At 31.5% G+C, this 19,810-nt stretch overlaps 2 protein-coding genes across 3 annotated transcripts; both read left to right on the top strand.

Moving 5' to 3' along the window:
* The first annotated feature begins 382 nt into the window (after window positions 1-382).
* On the top strand, window positions 383-3,078 carry LOC130678682 (uncharacterized). Of its 2 annotated transcripts, none has more exons than XM_057486069.1 (3): window positions 383-2,190; window positions 2,291-2,483; window positions 2,848-3,078. In XM_057486069.1, exons 1-2 carry the CDS (start codon window positions 733-735, stop codon window positions 2,354-2,356), a joined length of 1,524 nt encoding a protein of 507 aa, XP_057342052.1. In that variant the 5' UTR covers window positions 383-732; the 3' UTR covers window positions 2,357-2,483; window positions 2,848-3,078. The 2 variants fall into 2 exon arrangements, with proteins under 2 accessions (XP_057342052.1, XP_057342053.1); XM_057486070.1 differs by having other exon boundaries at window positions 2,273-2,483.
* An 8,459-nt stretch (window positions 3,079-11,537) lies between these two features.
* On the top strand, window positions 11,538-18,427 carry LOC130678445 (RNA polymerase-associated protein CTR9 homolog). The gene is made up of 4 exons (XM_057485641.1): window positions 11,538-11,691; window positions 11,899-11,997; window positions 12,489-15,832; window positions 18,002-18,427. Exons 1-4 carry the CDS (start codon window positions 11,650-11,652, stop codon window positions 18,048-18,050), a joined length of 3,534 nt encoding a protein of 1,177 aa, XP_057341624.1. The 5' UTR covers window positions 11,538-11,649; the 3' UTR covers window positions 18,051-18,427.
* Window positions 18,428-19,810: the final 1,383 nt, after the last annotated feature.

Raw genomic sequence — 19,810 nt, 5'->3', positions numbered from 1 at the left:
CGATCCAAGAATTTCACCTCTAACGTCGCAATACGAATGCCCCCATCTGTCCCTATTAATCATTACCTCGGTATTCCGAAAACCAACAAAATAGAACCGAGGTCCTATTCTATTATTCCATGCACACAGTATTCAGGCGAAATAAGCCTGCTTTAAGCACTCTAATTTGTTCAAAGTAAACGTACCGGCCTACCTCGACACTCAATTAAGAGCACCGCGATAGGATTAAATTGGACCGCCAAGTTTGACCTTAGCTAAATCCACCGGTAGGACGTTCCATAACATGTCAGTTAAGGGGTTAGGGGTAGTCAGAATTTTCAAAAAATCGATTTTTTTTTTTTTGCATTTTCTTAAAGTATAATATTTTAAAAATATTGTGTGAAAATTTGAAGTGAATCCGACAAATTCTTTTCGAGTTATTTAACAATGACCAAAGGACGCTCGGGTGCTACGTGGCATTCGAGAGCAGGTAGCTAGAAACAGCTGCAAGCAACCGACTTTTCGGGTTTCATTGTCATGAATATCTCCCCATTTTAATGTATTTATAATTATATATATATATATATATATATATATATATATATATATATATCCTTCTACATATATTCACAATTTGTAGGTAGTACAAGAACTGAAAAATAATTTTTGGTTGCCAGTATACCTGTAGTCGTTGCACTGATCAGTCGATAGTTTTGTGATAAATTATTTCTCAAGTGAATTAAATTATTAACCATGGGACGTGATTCTAGAAAGGTTTCAAGAGAACTTCGGAGTTCTGAAAAAATTAATAAGTCGCGTTCAGTCAAAAGAAAGAATGTTTTTAATCCGAAAACAGCCGAACGTGATGAAAGTATTCAGAGTACATCTTCTAAAAAATTAAAACAAAACACTGAAGATGATGTACCTGAAGACAGCAGTACTGAATTTCGAATAATAAATTTTATTCAGGTATTCACTGCAATTTCTGCTCTTATAAAATGTAAAAAATGTGATGGAAATGTAGTGTTTCAAACAGCAAGTACACGTGGGCTGGGATTCAAAATTGTAGTTGCATGTAATAACTGTGGAAATGAATATATTCCTTCCTGTTCTTTCGTTGGGCATTCTTATGAAATAAACAGACGTTTCATTTTTGTAATGAGAATACTAGGAATAGGATACGAAGGATTGTGCAAGTTTTGCGGCCTGATGGACATGCCGTCTTTTTTAGATAAATCTACGCATACAATTTTACTGAAACAGATTTTGAATTGTAGTAAAGCCGTCGCAGAAACCTTCATGACGAAAGCTGTGAATGAAGAAAAGCAAGCAATGCCAACAACTGAAAATGAAGATATAAATCATCTAACTGTATCGGGAGATGGAACCTGGCAAAAACGGGGATATACATCGTCATTTGGAGTTTCTTCTATAATTGGCTATTTTACTGGAAAGATTCTTGACATAAACATTAAAAGTGCATATTGTAAGCTATGTGAGTATTGGAAAAAAAAAACAAATACTGTTGAGTTCGAGGAATGGTATCAATCGCATGAAGATGTGTGTTCTGCTAATCATCAAGGGTCTTCTGGGAAAATGGAGGTGGATGCGATGGTCGAAATGTTTTCGTATTCTGAAACTAAATATGGAGTTAAGTATGCCAACTATATTGGTGATGGTGACTCCAAGACCTATTCAGGAATTATAAAATCAGATCCTTACGAAAATACAACTGTAAATAAAAAGGAATGTATAGGGCATGTCCAAAAGCGGATGGGGAGTCGATTACGTACGCTGAAGAGTAAACAAAAAGGTCTTGGTGGTCGAGGTAAGCTCACAGGAAAATTAATAGACAAACTAACTGTGTACTATGGTTTAGCAATACGCCGGCATTGTGATTCTATTGAAAATATGAAATCTGCTATAATGGCAACCTTTTATCACTACGGCTCGAGTGATGAAAAACCGAATCATGATATGTGTCCAAAAGGCGAAGAATCTTGGTGCTCTTACCAGCGCGCTGAAGCAAGAGGAGAGCTTGATACCTTTTCTCACGATTATTCTCCTTTACCTTCTGATGTTTTAAAAGCTATCAAGCCTATATACGAAGATCTTAGTAATGAAAATTTACTTTCAAGATGTGTAGGTGGATTCAATCAGAATAATAATGAAAGCTTTAACCAACTAGTATGGAAAATATGCCCAAAAACGGTAAATACTAGTTTTACTATCGTACAAATAGCTGCATACGTTGCTATGTGTATATTTAATGAGGGTATAAATTCATTATTAGTCTTGATGAATACACTAGGACTTAATTGTGGGCCTAATTCTCATCGGTATGCAGAAAGAATGGATGCTGCACGTATCAAAGTAGCAGATAAGCGCGCTAATGATAACACCCGAGAAGGTCGATTGCAACGTAGGCACCAGCAAATCGATATTTTGGAAGCTGCTATGTCGGCTGAAGAGCTATTATATGGTCCAGGAATAGATGACTCAGTGTAAGTTATTAAATAATTCTTATAATTCGACATAAATCCATAGCAAAACTTTAAATGCGTTTTTCTCAAAACTATGTTTTCTGAACTGGTGATCACTGTAACTTAAAAACTGCTCGGTAGATTTCAATAAAATTTATTGTACTTTTGAAATACATTAAAAACTCGTGCCTGATCGAAGGATTTTTTTTTTTTTTCAAAATTTCGATTTTTTTTTAACAATAAACTGTCGGTTTTTTTCTCGAAAATTTGAAAAAAATTTCCTGAGGCCGCCATTTTGTTAATTTCGAAAAAAAAAAAAAAAGCTTCGATCAGGCACAAGATTATCTATTAATAAAACTAATTTTTCTTGTCCGATTGATTTTAGATGAATCTCCAAGGACTTATGATGATCACCGCAAAGGACTTCGGGAGGAACGGGCTCTACAAAAACAGCGATAACTTTTTGAATTATTAATTTTTTTTTTTGAAATTTTCGTGAAGTCAAATCGAAACGTGTTCTAATAAAGCTATGTTTTTATTTTTGTCAAATAAAGTAATTAACTACAAAAAAAAAATTATTGAAAATCATCATTTTTTCATACCCCTGAGTACCCCTAACCCCTTAACACCGCGAGCGATGAACCAACAGTATGAAACACAGATTCAACTACGAGCTTTTTAACCGCAACAACTTTAATATACGCTATTGGAGCTGGAATTACCGCGGCTGCTGGCACCAGACTTGCCCTCCAATGGATCCTCATTAAAGGATTTAAAGTGTATTCATTCCGATTACGGGGCCTCGAATGAGTCCCGTATCGTTATTTTTCGTCACTACCTCCCCGTGCCGGGAGTGGGTAATTTGCGCGCCTGCTGCCTTCCTTGGATGTGGTAGCCGTTTCTCAGGCTCCCTCTCCGGAATCGAACCCTGATTCCCCGTTACCCGTTACAACCATGGTAGGCGCAGAACCTACCATCGACAGTTGATAAGGCAGACATTTGAAAGATTCGTCGTCGGTACTAGACCATACGATCAGCAGAAAGTTATTCAGAGTCACCAAAAGTAACGATGGACAAGCCACCGATTGGTTTTGATCTAATAAAAGCGTTCCTTCCATCTCTGGTCGGAACTCTGGTTTGCATGTATTAGCTCTAGAATTACCACAGTTATCCAAGTAAATGTGGGTACGATCTAAGGAACCATAACTGATTTAATGAGCCATTCGCGGTTTCACCTTAATACGGCATGTACTGAGACATGCATGGCTTAATCTTTGAGACAAGCATATGACTACTGGCAGGATCAACCAGGGAGCTTCATATTTGTTTTATTTTTATAAAACATTAGAATTACTCCTCTTTCGTTTTATACATACATGATAGTCTTTAAAAAATCCTATCTGTTGTTAAAACGGTGCTGTTTGTAAGCATTTGCTTTAATCAACACTTTAAAATTTTTGAATCTACATTATTTATTCACAATATTGAATAATAATTTTATTTTTCAAACATCCTCTCAATTTTTATATTATTACTCTCGCTAGATATTTTTTTATCAAAGCGACTTGATTTTTATACACGTAAACGTGATATTTTATTCTTGCTCGGAAACAAGTAAGTCAATACTCAGTTTCATATTTGTATACTTCTTTAAAGTTATACATAATATTATATAAACGCCATAGCGATTTACCACATAAAGAGTCATTCAGTCATAGACATCGACCCGTGGTAGTGTTACGTTAATAGTATACAACTTGCCGTAGTCAGTATTTGTCAGCTCTTACTCGAGCCGCTTCAACTGACTACTCTTTCATACTAGTACGAGCCGGCGTGAAAAAATATCGGGTTTTTCAACTAACTAACAGCTGCCTCGGTCACGGCAGATACTACGATGTCTCCCTGCATCTAAATTACCTGTTAATACTTGAAACATTTTTATATTTATATCACTAGCAGATTATTATTAATTTTTTTTTTTTTTTAAATTAACTAAATAAATATTTTTTGTTTTAATTATTTGGCATTTTTAATTAAATAGTTAACTACTTCTCAAATAAATTCTAATCATATTTATTATATTTTATATACGTTTTATTGATATATAATCATTTTTACTATATTTACTTGAAAATAAAAAAATAAAAATATCGTTTATTTTAAATTTTTTCATACTTATATTATGTACTCTTATATTATCAAAAATCATTAAACTATAGTAGACTATATTAAAATTTTTTTAGTTTCTACAGCTAAATATCCGAAAACGGATTAAAAATTATATAACTTTCTAATAAGTCATTTTCAACTTTTATATTAATTTTTTTTTTATTCATATATGTAATTATATTAAATAAATTATTTTAATTTTACATATGCACTGAGAAAAAAAAAATACTTTTATTAAGAACATTTAGTTGATACAAGAATGTATATTCTTGATAATTTTCAAGAATATATAATTTTGTCTCAATAATTCATAGAATTGAAAGAAATAATTTTTATTTAATTCAAGTAAAGCTATTCTTTTGTTTACTCATAATATAATATCAAATTCATATAATAACAAAAATAAATTTGATGCTCTTTTCTCACGAAATTGATAATTAATAATAATAAAATAATTATGTTGAACGGATTTCTTGAACCAAGAAATTCTTGTTTAGAAAATAGTATTTTTTTTTCTCAGTGTGCCAAATATTGCTTTAATTGATAAAAGATTTTAATAGAATCGCATTGAAATATATAGTGTTTTTATTATAAACCAACTGTTGATTTTTTTTTTCTTCACAACGGTCATAGCGTTAATTTAATTTTTTTTATTACTTCGTTTCAATCTTTTAATATTTTTTTATTTGATTATTTTTTTTTATTTAACGATATATATTAACTAATAACATAAAATGACTTCAAATTCTTTTATTTAGTCTTTGTTATGAATTGAAATTCTAAACTAGTTTAAAATTAAAATTAATCGATTTTGAGTAATTAATATGTATCCATAGAAAAAAATATCTTTAGATTAATTTCGATAACATTTTTCGTTAATTAGCTTTTATTTTTATTGCCTTAATCTTTTAAATGATCATTCGTTTCATTTTTATAAAATTTCAAGTTAAATAGAACGACTTTTTTTTTTTTTAAATAGTGGCTCTATCCAATTTTTTTTTTTTTTCACAAAATAATAAAAAAACATTTATATTAATTATTTGGGTGAATGTATTTAGACAAAAAAAAATTATTTAATTGATATTTCTACATATACAATAGCTTGATAATTTAATTAATTTGTTTTCTAACCATAATAATATAAATATATGAACAATTTATATTATTATATTGAATCATTACAAATATTTATAAAAACTTAATTTTTACTCAACAATTATTAATAGTAAACTTAAAAATAAATTATGAAAATCAAAAAAATTTCGTATTTATAAATCGTAAATATCTAAGTTATGTTGATCAATATGTACTGAATTAACGTGAGCCAACCGTTACCTCGTGTTAAATATGTTATTTCTAGCCTGGCAGATATCATTTTCATGTATCGACGATTTTTTATCTATTTTACTCATTTATTAATCCAAATAAATTTATTAGTCATAACTTAATTTATTAGTTCTATTATACATGGCTTAAAGCTTACATTTAATAAAATAATATATGATTTTAAAAATAATTCGTTGCTATAGTACTGCATATTTTAGGTTACTAACTATCATATCTTTTGATTTGTCGGTAATATTCTACTTTGAACTTATTAGTGAGATAATTGAAAATTTTAGTAGTAAGGAGACCTATTGATTTAAGTATAAGCTCAGTTTTCAATAAGTATGCATATGTTCCTTATAAATCCTTTATTTTTTTTTAATTATTCATCAACTTAATTTTATAATTACTGCAGCATTCAAAACAAAAACGTGTATGTATATATGTATATAAGGGTGATTCATTACCGGTACAATTTTTTTAACTTCCCGCTAAGAAAATCGACGATTTTCGAAAAATTGGGAAGTTATTGTTTTCACCCCGATTTTCGAAAGTCGAGTTTTCATCAGATGTCGATGTTTTGAGATCCTAGGAAGCTATTCTGACTATTTTCAGAATGATGTCCGAGTGTATGTATGCGTGTGTGTGTGTGTTGTGTGTGTGTGTGTAAACTCTTTGTAACTTTTTAACTAATGAATCGATTTGGATGGTTGAGGTGGCAATCGAAAGAGCTTGTTGGCCCTCAACTTTCCTGAAAATTTCAGATCATTCGATCGAGCAGACTCGGGAATATTGGCGAACCGACGCCCAGATTTTTTTTTACAACACCGAGTGCTGGGTCTATATTTTCTATGGGATTTCTATGGGATGTCTCTGGGATTTCCAGAGAATTCAACTGGCGATAATTCTATGTTTTTCTTACAACACCGAGTGCTGGGTCTATATTTTCTATGGGATTTCTGTGGGATATCTCTGGCATTTCCAGAGAATTCAACTGGCGATAATTCTATGTTTTTCTTACAACACCGAGTGCTGGGTCTATATTTTCTATGGGATTTCTCTGGGATTTCCAGAGAATTCAACTGGCGATAATTCTATTTTTTTCGTACAACACCGAGTGCTGGGTCTATATTTTCTATGGGATTTCTATGGGATGTCTCTGGGATTTCCAGAGAATTTTACTGGTGATAATACTATCTTTCGCAGAGCTCGAAAATGTATCTACGGCTAAATTTTCGAGCTCAAGGAGCTCGAAACCAGCGGGAAGTTTTAGGGCTTGCCCGCAGGGTCAACCGATAGACAGATTTTTTTTTTACTTGTTAAGCAAATTAATTTTGTACATGTTTAATTAAAAATTCCTTCCAACTTCCAGCCTTTAATTTTATTTCTTAGTACTTTTTAAAATATTCCATTTAATGAGCATAGGAAAAGTGACGATAATTTTTCAATTCTCTAACGCCCAGCTCAATTTTAAATTATTGGGTCACTAATTAATGCATTTTCTAAGGTATTTTGTTGAAAATTGAAGTCTTTACAAAAAAAGAAATGAAAAGACTTAATGGTCAAGTTTTCAAAGTTTTATGTTCACAAACATAGAAATTTTATTGACTTCATAAATAGAACATTATTAAAAAAATTTTTCAGAAACGTATTAAATATCTTTCATTTTATCTTGAATACTATTTTTCATTAGATTTGATTCATTTATAATAACAAGAAAAATCAAACTTGATATGTTTCTGAAAAATTTTTTATTTATAAACTCAATAAAATTTCTATATCTCGTAAACGTAAAACTCAAGTATCTTGGCTTATGAAACTTTGTTTAAAGAATTCAATTTTCAACGAAATTTCTATTTGCTTTTTGCGTAGAGCATTTCATATATTTCCCAGAAAACGCCGAAAACAGCTCCCTATGAATTTTAAATGCAGCTTAGAGAATTGGAACAAATTATCAGATTTCTTATGCTTTTTCCCGATGAAAAAAGATTTTATACAATTATACATAGGCTATATATAAATTGGATAGAAAAAATGGCCCGATCCAATTGTTTACAATTTGTATAGAAATTGTATACAATTCTATACAAACTGTATACAATTCTATATAATTATATACAATTATATATATTGCAATTACATAGAATTGTATATAATTATATAGAATTGTATATAATTTGTATAGAATTGTATACAAATTGTATACAATTGGAACGGGCCATTTTTTGTATATAATTTCATACAATCGTATAAAATCTGTTTTCATCGGGTTGAATTGAAAAACTTAAAAAACATTAAGAAAGTACGTAGAATCCAAATTAAAGACTTAAATTTAGAGAAAATCACAACAAAATTTTGCTTGGTGAGTAAATTAAAATATTTGACATCTAATATAAAACAATCTAAAATACGCTCTGCTCTCTTTACATGCGAATTATTTATTAAATTTTATGTGAAATAATCATATTCTCAAGTAGGAATAATGAGCAATGCTTGTGCAACAGTTGTTCATAACCCGGGAAAAAATGATCAGACCTGATTGGATATGAAAAATGACCGGTCATGATTAGACCTGATCAGGTCTGTTCATGTCTGATCAGGTCTGAAAACCTATGCCGGTTCATGTCTGATCAGACCTGAATTCACCCAGTCATTTATTTTGTCAATTATAAGTCTGAGAGAATCGTGCCTGTACAGATCTGATAGGTTCTCATTATTATTTCCGGGTCTAAAACAATAGTCTATTACACACCTAGGGAAGTTAAGTAAGAAATGTCTCAGATCACATGTAATTGTTGGCCGAGGCGAAGCCGAGTGGAAACCTAAACATGCAAATCTTCTGAATAAGACAATTTATAGATAAATTGAGAAAAATATAGATAGCCTGCTGGGAATCGAACCCACCGTACGATGGACGGTATGGCTCAATAAGTTATAGATCAAAATTAACCGAATATAGTATAATGCCGAATAGCTCAACTGGTAGACCACTCGGCGCGATACCGAATTGGTCTGGGTTCGATTCCCAGTCCAGACAATCTATATTTTTCTCAATTTATTTATAAATTGTCTTCTTGAGAAGGTTATTTGCATGTTTAGGTTTCCACTATATTTAAATAGTGGCTTCGCCTCGGCCACCAATTATATGTTATTTGAGACATTTCTTATTTTACTTCCCTAGGTGTGTAATATACTATTTCTGAAAATTGACGAAAAATTTTTTCTAGTCAACTTTTGAAGTGAAATTGCTTTCTAATTCGGGTAGTAAATTTACGTCAAATTGTATAGCAAGTTGTATGGGCACAAACCCACCGTGTAACCACTCTGAATCCACCGTGATTCCACCGTGTTTCCACTCCCAGGGTGTTTCCAGGGTGATTCAAAACCGCCAGGGGTGATTAAAATAAATAAATATATACCGCTAAAACAATGGCGACTTCCATTGAAATTTCTCTTAAGGATACCGACGAGGTAAGTATCAGCAATTATTAATAAATATCATCCTCCAAAGCCACTTTCAATTAAATATTTTTCTAACAAACCACTGGCTTTAACCTCTCAAAACATAACCTGATCCAATCCTTATTCCAAGATGCGACATACCAATGAAATTAATAATCAATCATTAATTTTCGACATGTGCATATTTCTTTTTTAATTGTTGGAAAAAAATCAAAAAATTGTTAATTGTCTGCTAACTTAAGGATCATTAATTTATGATTATTGATAATATTATCAATTATTTTGTTAGCTGTAGTACTACAAGCAACACAAGATCGATGATTTCATCAAGATTCTTGAGTCGTCTCGTATCCACGCCAATGTCGATTACCGCGACTTTGAAAAAGATCAAATGCGAGCCCTGGATATGCTTGCAGCGCACTACGTCCAAGAGGCTAATCGTGAAAAGAATGAAGATAAAAAACGTGATCTTTTTACAAAAGCAACATTACTTAACACTACTGTTTTTCAAGACAAATTAACAATAAATTGATGTAAAACTTTTTCTGAAAATTGACGAATAATTTTTTCTAGCCAACCGATTTTGATAGCCAAGGTGGCATTCGACGGAGCTTGTTAATTCCTACAAGCTGTGTAAAATTGAGCTTGATCGGAAGGGTTCGTTCGGAGTTATTTCAAAAATAAAGTTTTTCCAAATCGTTTTTTTTTAATAACTTCTAATGTACTTGATGGATTGATTCCAAAATTTAATCAGCTCTAAAACTTTATAAGCCGCGTCGAATGCCATCTCGACCATCGAAATCGGTTCATTCGTTCAAGAGAAACCGTTATCAAAAAAATTAAAAAAATTTAGTTTTTAGTTTTTTTGCTATTTCTTAAAAACGACTAGATGAATCAATTCCAAAATCTGATAAGATCTAGAACTCAATAAAACGCGTCGATTGCCACCTCATCCGTCTCAATCGTTTTTTTTCGAAAACAATGGCATACAAAAGTTTTTTCGAGCTCGAAAAAGTATTCACAATAATGTTTTCGAACTTAAGGAGCTCGAAAACGGCGGGAAGTTTTTGGGCCGGCCCGCAGGGTCAACCGATAGACAGATTTATTTATTTAATATTCCCAACGAATACGCAATTCAGTGTCTAAAGTTAATCTCATAACATTTTATATTAAAATACAGTCCATTCTGATTGGTCTGAAAGTTTGATTCATTCTCTTTTAAATCACTACTTTGTAAATTAAATTATGAGATAGATTCGAAAATACAAAAAAAATTCCTAAAAATTCTATAAAAACCAGGACTTTATTGTCATCGTCTAAAGAAATCCATTGAAAGACCACAGGAAATCCACAAAAAATCTATAGAAAATTCATGGAAAATCCATATAAAATGTTATTGAAAACCTGACCATATTATTTTTAACCTTTGAACTATGATAACACTAATGAATATGGATAAAATGTCCATTATAATCTCTATAGGGACATGAGATTTTTGGTTCTGATTTGGAAAGATCAACGATTTCAGTACGTAATTATATTTAATGATTAATTAAAAGCGGCTGAGGCAGCCGTTCAGCACGTGTGTGGCTCGGGCGAACACCAAAGTCAAGTAGCATCGAGCGAACTTTTTACTAGAAAAAAAAAGTCGGTAATGTTCATTCTTACCATTTCAGAAGGTAAGCAATATTTACATTGCTTATTATTATTATTATACATGAATGTATCTACAATTTGAGGATAAAAAAATACTTTACAATTTTTCAAGTCAAATTAAACAATAACTTTTTCTGAAAATTGACGAAAAATTTTTTCTAGTCAACTTTTGAAGTGAATTTGCATTCTAATTCGGGTAGTAAATTTACGTCAAATTGTAGAGCAAGTTTTGTATAAATTGTCGTCAAAAACGGAAAAGTCCGAAGTTGACGGAAATTTGACGAAAAATTCAAGGAAACTTTTGCATGTAAACTTGTATATGTGAAAGTAAACGGTGCTTTTAGGGTAGATAAAGTAGAAATTATTCCCTACGATAAAGATCGAAATCTTTTTTATCAACGAAACAAATAATATAATAATAATAACAATGAAACCGAAGCCAGCAGCGCTCCAGCCTGTTTTTCTCGTTTCTGTTTTCTCCTCTTTTATTGAGTTTTGTGCATTATGTGAAAATGTTGGACTAAACATAGTGTTAAACAGTGATTAAAATAAATAAATATATACCGCTAAAAAAATGGCGACTTTCATTGAAGTTCCTCTTAAGGATACCGACGAGGTAAGTATCAATAATTATTAATAAATATCAACCTCCAAAGCCACTTTCAATTAAATATTTTTCTAACAAACCACCGGCTTTAACCTCTCAAAATATAACCTCATCCAATCCTTATTCCAAGATGCGACATACCAATAAAATTAATAATCAATCATAATAAACAACAATTATAATATTCATAATTCATTTATTTTTATTCTTTAATAGGTTATTGAAATTGCCGTTCATCAATTACCTGACGGAGATGAAGTCGTTAATATTTTACGTCAAGAATCAGCACAACTACATTTTTGGGTCACTTTGGCTGTAAATATTTTACAATATATATATATTTTTATTTAATAAATTACTATTATTTTATGATCCTGAAGTGAGCAGACAAATAAAAATATTCGGATTTTTTTTTAAACAAATCAGTTACAAAAAAATAAAAATTATAAAAATGCACATGTAGCAAATTTCAAAAACTACAGGTGCAACTTTTTCAAAATTTTTTTTTTTTTATAATTTACCGTCTACAAGAAAATCCAAAAATTATTAGACGTCTGCCAACTTCAGTATCTTATTATTTTAGGTGATACTGAAATTAGCCGACGTCTAATAATTTTCGAATTTTTTTAAAAACGATATATTAAAAAAAAATATTTCAGAAAATTGCACCTATAGTTTTTTTAATTTTCTACATGTGCATATTTCTTTTTTAATTGTTGAAAAAAAATCAAAAAATTGTTAATTGTCTGCTAACTTAAGGATTATCAATTTATAATTATTAATAATATTATCAATTATTTCGTTAGCTGGAGTACTACAAGCAACACAAGATAGATGATTTCATCAAGATTCTCGAGTCGTCTCGTATCGACGCCAATGTCGAATACCGCGACTTTGAAAAAGATCAAATGCGAGCCTTGGATATGCTTGCAGCGCACTACGTCCAGGAGGCCAATCGTGAAAAGAACAAAGATAAAAAACGTGATCTTTTCACCAAAGCAACATTACTCTACACTACTGCTGACAAAATTATAATGTACGATCAAAACCATTTGCTTGGACGTGCATATTTTTGTTTACTTGAAGGCGACAAACTTGACCAAGCAGATGCGCAATTTAATTTTGTATTAAATCAGTCACCCAACAACATTCCGTCGCTTTTAGGTAAAGCTTGTATTGCTTTTAATAAAAAAGATTATCGCGGTGCGTTGGCGTTTTACAAAAAAGCACTCAGAACAAATCCCAACTGCCCAGCAGCAGTACGTCTGGGTATGGGACACTGTTTTATGAAGTTAAATAACCAAGAGAAAGCACGATTGGCATTTGAACGTGCTTTGCAATTAGACGGACAATGTGTTGGTGCACTTGTTGGTTTATCTGTTTTAAAATTAAATCTTCAACAGCCAGAAAATATAAGAAGCGGAGTACAAATGTTATCAAAGGCTTATACTATTGATTCAACAAATCCAATGGTACTCAATCACTTGGCTAATCATTTTTTCTTTAAAAAAGATTACAGTAAAGTCCAACATCTTGCATTACATGCCTTCCATAATACTGAAAATGAAGCAATGCGTGCTGAAAGTTGTTATCAATTGGCGCGCGCATTCCACGTTCAAGGTGATTACGATCAGGCGTTTCAATATTACTATCAAGCAACGCAATTTGCACCGTCGGCATTTGTGCTGCCTCATTTCGGTCTAGGACAGATGTATGTTTACCGCGGTGATTCTGAAAACGCAGCTCAGTGCTTTGAAAAAGTTCTCAAAGTGCAACCTGGTAACTATGAAACAATGAAAATATTGGGTTCACTTTATGCCAATTCACCGTCACAATCTAAACGTGATATCGCTAAAAATCATTTAAGAAAAGTTACTGAACAATTTCCTGATGACGTTGAAGCTTGGATTGAACTTGCTCAGATACTTGAACAAAGTGATTTAAATGCTGCGTTAAATGCTTACGGGACTGCCACAAGAATTTTAAAAGAAAAAGTTGAAGCTGAAATACCACCGGAAATTTTAAATAACGTCGGAGCGCTACATTATCGTCTTGGTAATCTAGAAGAGGCGCGTAAAAATCTTGAAGAATCATTGGCACGTTCTAAGACAGACGCTCAAGATGATCCTAATTATTATAACTCAATCGCTGTAACAACTACCTACAATTTGGCACGATTGAACGAAGCACTTTGTGTTTTTGATCGTGCTGAAAAATTGTACAAAGATATTCTCAAAGAACATCCTAATTACATGGATTGTTACTTGAGATTAGGGTGCATGGCGCGTGATAAAGGACAAATTTATGAAGCCTCAGATTGGTTTAAAGATGCTCTGAGAATAAATAACGAGCATCCAGATGCTTGGTCGTTGCTTGGTAATTTACATTTGGCTAAAATGGAGTGGGGTCCCGGACAGAAAAAGTTTGAACGTATTTTAAAGAATCCCTCGACTAGTAATGATGCTTATTCTCTAATTGCCTTGGGCAATATTTGGCTCCAAACTTTACATCAGAGTGGTAAAGATAAAGATCGTGAGAAACGTCATCAGGACCGTGCACTGGCAATGTATAAGCAGGTACTACGTAACGATCCGAAAAATATATGGGCTGCTAATGGAATTGGTGCTGTACTAGCTCACAAAGGGTGTGTCAATGAAGCACGTGATATATTTGCACAAGTACGTGAAGCAACAGCTGAATTTTGTGACGTTTGGTTAAATATTGCACATATTTATGTTGAACAGAAGCAATTTGTCAGCGCGATTCAGATGTATGAAAATTGTTTAAGGAAATTTTATAAATATCATCATGTTGAAGTACTGCAGTATCTTGCGAGAGCGTATTTTAAGGCTGGTAAATTGAAGGAAGCTAAAATGACATTACTTAAAGCGAGGCGTGTTGCGCCTCAGGATACGATACTGCTTTATAATATTGCATTAGTACTTCAACGGCTTGCGACCCAAATACTTAAAGACGAAAAATCAACATTGACGACGGTACTTCAAGCAGTACATGAGTTAGGTTTGTCACACAAATACTTTCAGTATTTGGCTGCTCATGGAGACAGAATGGAACAACTTGCTGAAGCTGAAGCACGTCGCTGTCAAGATCTTTTGTCACAGGCTCAGTATCATGTTGCGCGGGCACGTAGACTTGATGAAGAAGAAAAATTGTTGCGTAAAAAACAGGAAGAGGAACGACAAGCATTTAAATTACGTCAGACAGAAGAACAGAAAAAGGTTGAAGAGATGCGTCGACAGAAAGAAGAAGAGATGTTGCAAAAACGACAGGAGTTTGTGGAGAAAACTAAAAATGTAATTGTTTTTGGAGATATGCCGTCGGAGAAGAGCACCAAGAAAGGCAAGAGAGGACGCTCTGATCAGTATGTCAGTGACAGTGGAGGCTCAGGTGGTGACGAAAGACGGCCAGATGACGCTCCGCGTGAAAAGAAAAAGAAGAGGAAGGCCAGTGGTGAGGGTAGAGAACGCAAGAGCCGCAGGTCTGACAGCGACAAACCCAAAGGCCAACGGGGTAGAAAACTTGGTAGTGGAAAGAAACCAAAGAAACCTGCGCCTGAGGTTATTCGTAACTCCAAGTTCTTGTCGAAGGAAACAATTTCAACTAGTGAGTCTGAGAGTGAAGATGACAGAAAGAAGGACAATGAGGCGGGTAGTAGCAAAGGTAAAAGACGAATACGCTCCGACTCAGAAGGCTCACGAGCTTCACGATCTCGTTCAAGATCCAAATCGAGGTCCAGAAGTGGATCAAGAAGCTCACGCTCCAAGTCGAGATCTAGATCAAAATCCCGGTCGAGAAGTGGATCTAAATCAAGGTCCCCATCACGTTCACGATCTAGGTCAAGATCTAGATCTAAAAGTGGATCACGGTCAAGATCTGGATCTAGACATAGTAGATCCAGATCACGATCAAAGTCAGGATCACCAGCTCGATCTCGTTCAGGATCAAGGAAGAGTGGGTCTAGATCAAGATCTAGATCTAAATCAAGGTCCAAGTCAAGATCAAGATCACCCAGTGGATCAAGAAAAAGTGTTTCAAGATCTAGATCACGGTCACGATCCAAAAGCCGATCGAGATCCAAGTCTAGAAGTCATTCGCGCAGTAGATCTCGCAGTGCAAGTGGATCTGCTAGGTAATTACTATTCAATTATTATTTTAATCATAAATACTTTTTTGTCATCTATCCCATCAATAGTTAGCATAATTTTGTAGACATTATTGTTACCTACTATATTTATTTACATAATGCTCAATTTATCTTCTTATGATCAGTATTTATTGCTGGATAATTGATCAATTTAATTGCCCGCTGATTTTTTTTTCTGCTAACATTTATTGAATCCGTTTAAATGCGCACCACAATAATGATTCACTACAATTAATGTACCAATTCCATGTATTGATAGTGTAAAATTACGATTGGAAATTTTTTTTTTAAATATCGAATCAAACCCATTTATTTCGATAGCAATTGAGCATCGATATCTTCCCGTGTAAAAAAAAGTTCGTTCTAAAAATGTTCCAAAAACACTCATAACCGTGAACTTCCCAGTTTGATATAATTCTGAACTTTGAGTTGATAATTTTTGGAATTTTGAAAGTATTCATGAGTAAAAAAAATTTTAACTGAGTACTTTTTAGGCACGTTTTTCTGAATTTTCTTTAGCAAAAATAATTGGACTTGAAAATTTTGCTGGTATTAAGAACATTAAAAAAAAAATTTTCACCAATTATTGAAATTTATTTTACTCTTGAATTTTTCAAAAGTTTCGGAAATGATCAATTCAAAATTCAAATTTGTAAGTTCACTGTAATAAACTATTTTGGAACGATCTTTTTTACTTCGAGTTCTCTAATAATTTATATGATTTTATTAAGGCCATTCTCAGACAATACCCCCCACTTTTTAAAAATTTTCAATGACTTTCAATTGTCATAAGCGTATCAAATTTTTATCAATTAATTAAATAAAAATAAAAGCATTAATTGAAAAAAGGACAACGTAGTAGTAATTTTGCCGAGGTATAGATTTAAAAAAAAATTACTTAGGATTGATATCAATTAGGAATTAAACGAAATTTGTAAAATAAATTACAGTAAAATCTTCATGTCAATTTTATAATTCGAATTTCCAAATTTTGTATGCTAAAATTAATTCAACAAATTTCGTTCAACTTCCAATTGATATCAATTGTAAGTAATTTTTTTAAAATTCTATATCTCAGCGAAATTACGACTACGTTGTCCTATTTTCAATTAAGGTTTTAATTTTTTTTTTCATTAATTAATAAAATTGGAATATGGTTATGACAGCTGAAAGTCATTTCATATTTTTAAAGGCATTCTCAGACAGTGTCCCCCACTTTTTAAAAATATGAAATGACTTTCAGCTGTCATAACCGTATTAAAATTTTATTAATTAATTAAAAAAAAATGAAAACCTTAATTGAAAATAGGACAACGTAGTCGTAATTTCGCTGAGATATAGAATTTTAAAAAAATTACTTACAATTGATATCAATTGGGAGTTGAACGAAATTTGTTGAATAAATTTTAGCGAACAAAATTAAAAAATTCGAATTATAAAATTGACATGACGATTTTACTGAAATTTATTTAACGAATTTTATTTATTTATTTATTCAAACGCCAATCGTCTTTATATATTAAGTTTACATACAAATAAATTTAAGCTTTAGGCGAAAAACAAAAATTTTATTAAAAATTAATTAAAATTAATTTCATTTCATTTACTATATAACTTTAACTTAGTAGCAGTATGGAAATAATATTTCTGAGAGTAATTATTACAAAAAGAAAAGATTAAACTGTTCATCAGACTAGTTGTGATTGGTTAGAAGTATTCGTTTAACCGATGACACAAACGATGTGGTCGAAGTGTCAAATAATTAGAGGTTTGAGCAATCATTGTTGACTAAATTAGCGATCCTATTTCTCGGGCTATTATACATATAACTTTTGGTAGTTTTAGTTGTCTCTATTAATCGGTTTGATTGAATTTTGTTTAACTCTTAATTGATATCAAGTGTAAAGAATTTTTTTTTAAATCTATATATCGGCAAAATTACGACTACGTTGTCCTTTTTTCAATTAATGCTTTTATTTTTATTTAATTAATTGATAAAAATTTGATACGCTTATGACAGTTGAAAGTCATTGAAAATTTTTAAAAAGTGGTGGGCACTGTCTGAGAATGGCCTTAAAAACTGGAGGACATTGTCTGAGAATACCGTTAAGTGATAAATGCAACAACAATTTTACAAATTATTTATTTTTATAGGTCTGCTTCACCCGTATCAAGAAAATCTGTTTCAGAAAGTGATGGTTAGTCGACGTAATTATACTGGGACTAATACATATATATTTAGATATAAAATTATTTTCTAAATTAATGATAGAAATTATTAATAAAACTATTAGGGTATTAATTAAAGATATGTATGCTCTTGTTAATTATTTTAATAAAACATAACGTTTAACAAATAGCAATAATTAAAATTTTGATGATTGATTTATTATTTGATGCTTTTGATATATTATTAAGTTAAAGTTTAAAGCAATGGAGATAAATTTTTCCTCGTCTGTAAAGTGATCTTGTTGTCACCGTATTAAATTTGTATTATGCCGCCAATCGATTGGAGAGTCACCAGCTATATACATTGTTTACTTCGGTTCCTGTAAACTAAGACAGTAAATTATAAATTGCTTTAAAATATTAAATACTGTAAATAGTCTACAATAAATTATATGGAACTCAGTAATTTTATCAACATTTATCTCATAATTATCGTATATTTTAATCCTTTATAAAGTCGGGACAAAAAAAAAACAAAGAAAATTCTTAATTCCGTCACTATAAATAAACAATTTGAAATATAATTTTTATACTTTTCAACAAAATTATAGTATAATTTTGGCAAGTCAATTTATTCTTATGAATTTAAATATAATTTTTAATAATCAAAATATTGATTTATTTTATGATTGAAATTTTTTTCACGAAAAATTCATTAGTTTTCGCGTCCCATTATTCTATTCATTTTCTTTAATTCTAAATTAATACGAAGTAAAGAATATATATAAATACAATTATTTAAGTCGTTTAATAAAAATTGTAAGGAAATTTGCATCGATAAGTTAAAAAAGTTTTCAAATAAATCAAGCATCACTAATATAATACTTTCATACAGCTTAAAAAACATTTAACTTCAGACGATAAATTAAAATATTATTATTTCATAAAAGTATAATGGCGTGTTCAGTTGCTTGCTCTGAGTTGTTCTGAGGAGAGCCGATTAATACCAAAATAATCCGATTGTCAATTGAAACATTAAAAATTATTTTACTCTAGAAATTTCTTGACGAATAAGATTATTTTTCCTTATTCTTATATGTAATGGTTGAAAATATATCATGATTTGTTATAATGATCAAGTTGCCGCCACTCATAATTTTTTTTTTTTTAATTAATTTACTAAAAAATGTCCCGTGTTTAATTAACAATTTATAATTTTAATAATTATGTTAATTCGCATATTATTCGAACATCAACTATTTGAATTATATAAATATATAGCGTTTGTAAAATGTCGTTCACTTACAAAATTTTTCGGGCTTGCTCAGAGTAGTCCAGAGCAAGTAGACGAACAGGCCATGAGTTATCTTCCGCCAAGAAAAAAAAATTCTCGACTGAAGGTAAATATTCTTGATTCAAGAGAATACCCTAGCCACACTCGAAATATTATTGCTTAGCAAGTTCTGCAGTGAAACATTTTCAGCTAACTTAACGACAAGTTTCTGGTAAGCCTCGGCTGGATAATGCTTGCGTGCAAGTTGATGCAAATCTACTGCCGTCATCTGAATGTAATTTGACAGAAAAACTTGCCGTCAATTTGAAGTGAAACTTTCAATCAACTCAACGACATTGTCTGACAGTAACACTTGTAGAAAAAATTTAAATATTTACCACACGCCCTCAGAGTATCATACTTTTTGGGTAATTCTTGCTAAAAATATCTCTACGTATGCAAACATCAATTTATTAATTATAATTTGATAAATTTCTATACAAACTTTAATTTATTATTAT

Source organism: Microplitis mediator, chromosome 2 (assembly GCF_029852145.1).
Source record: "Microplitis mediator isolate UGA2020A chromosome 2, iyMicMedi2.1, whole genome shotgun sequence".
Classification (NCBI taxonomy): domain Eukaryota; kingdom Metazoa; phylum Arthropoda; class Insecta; order Hymenoptera; family Braconidae; genus Microplitis; species Microplitis mediator.
The sequence above is the reverse complement of the archived record's forward strand: the minus strand, read 5'-3'. Positions and strand labels throughout refer to the sequence as shown.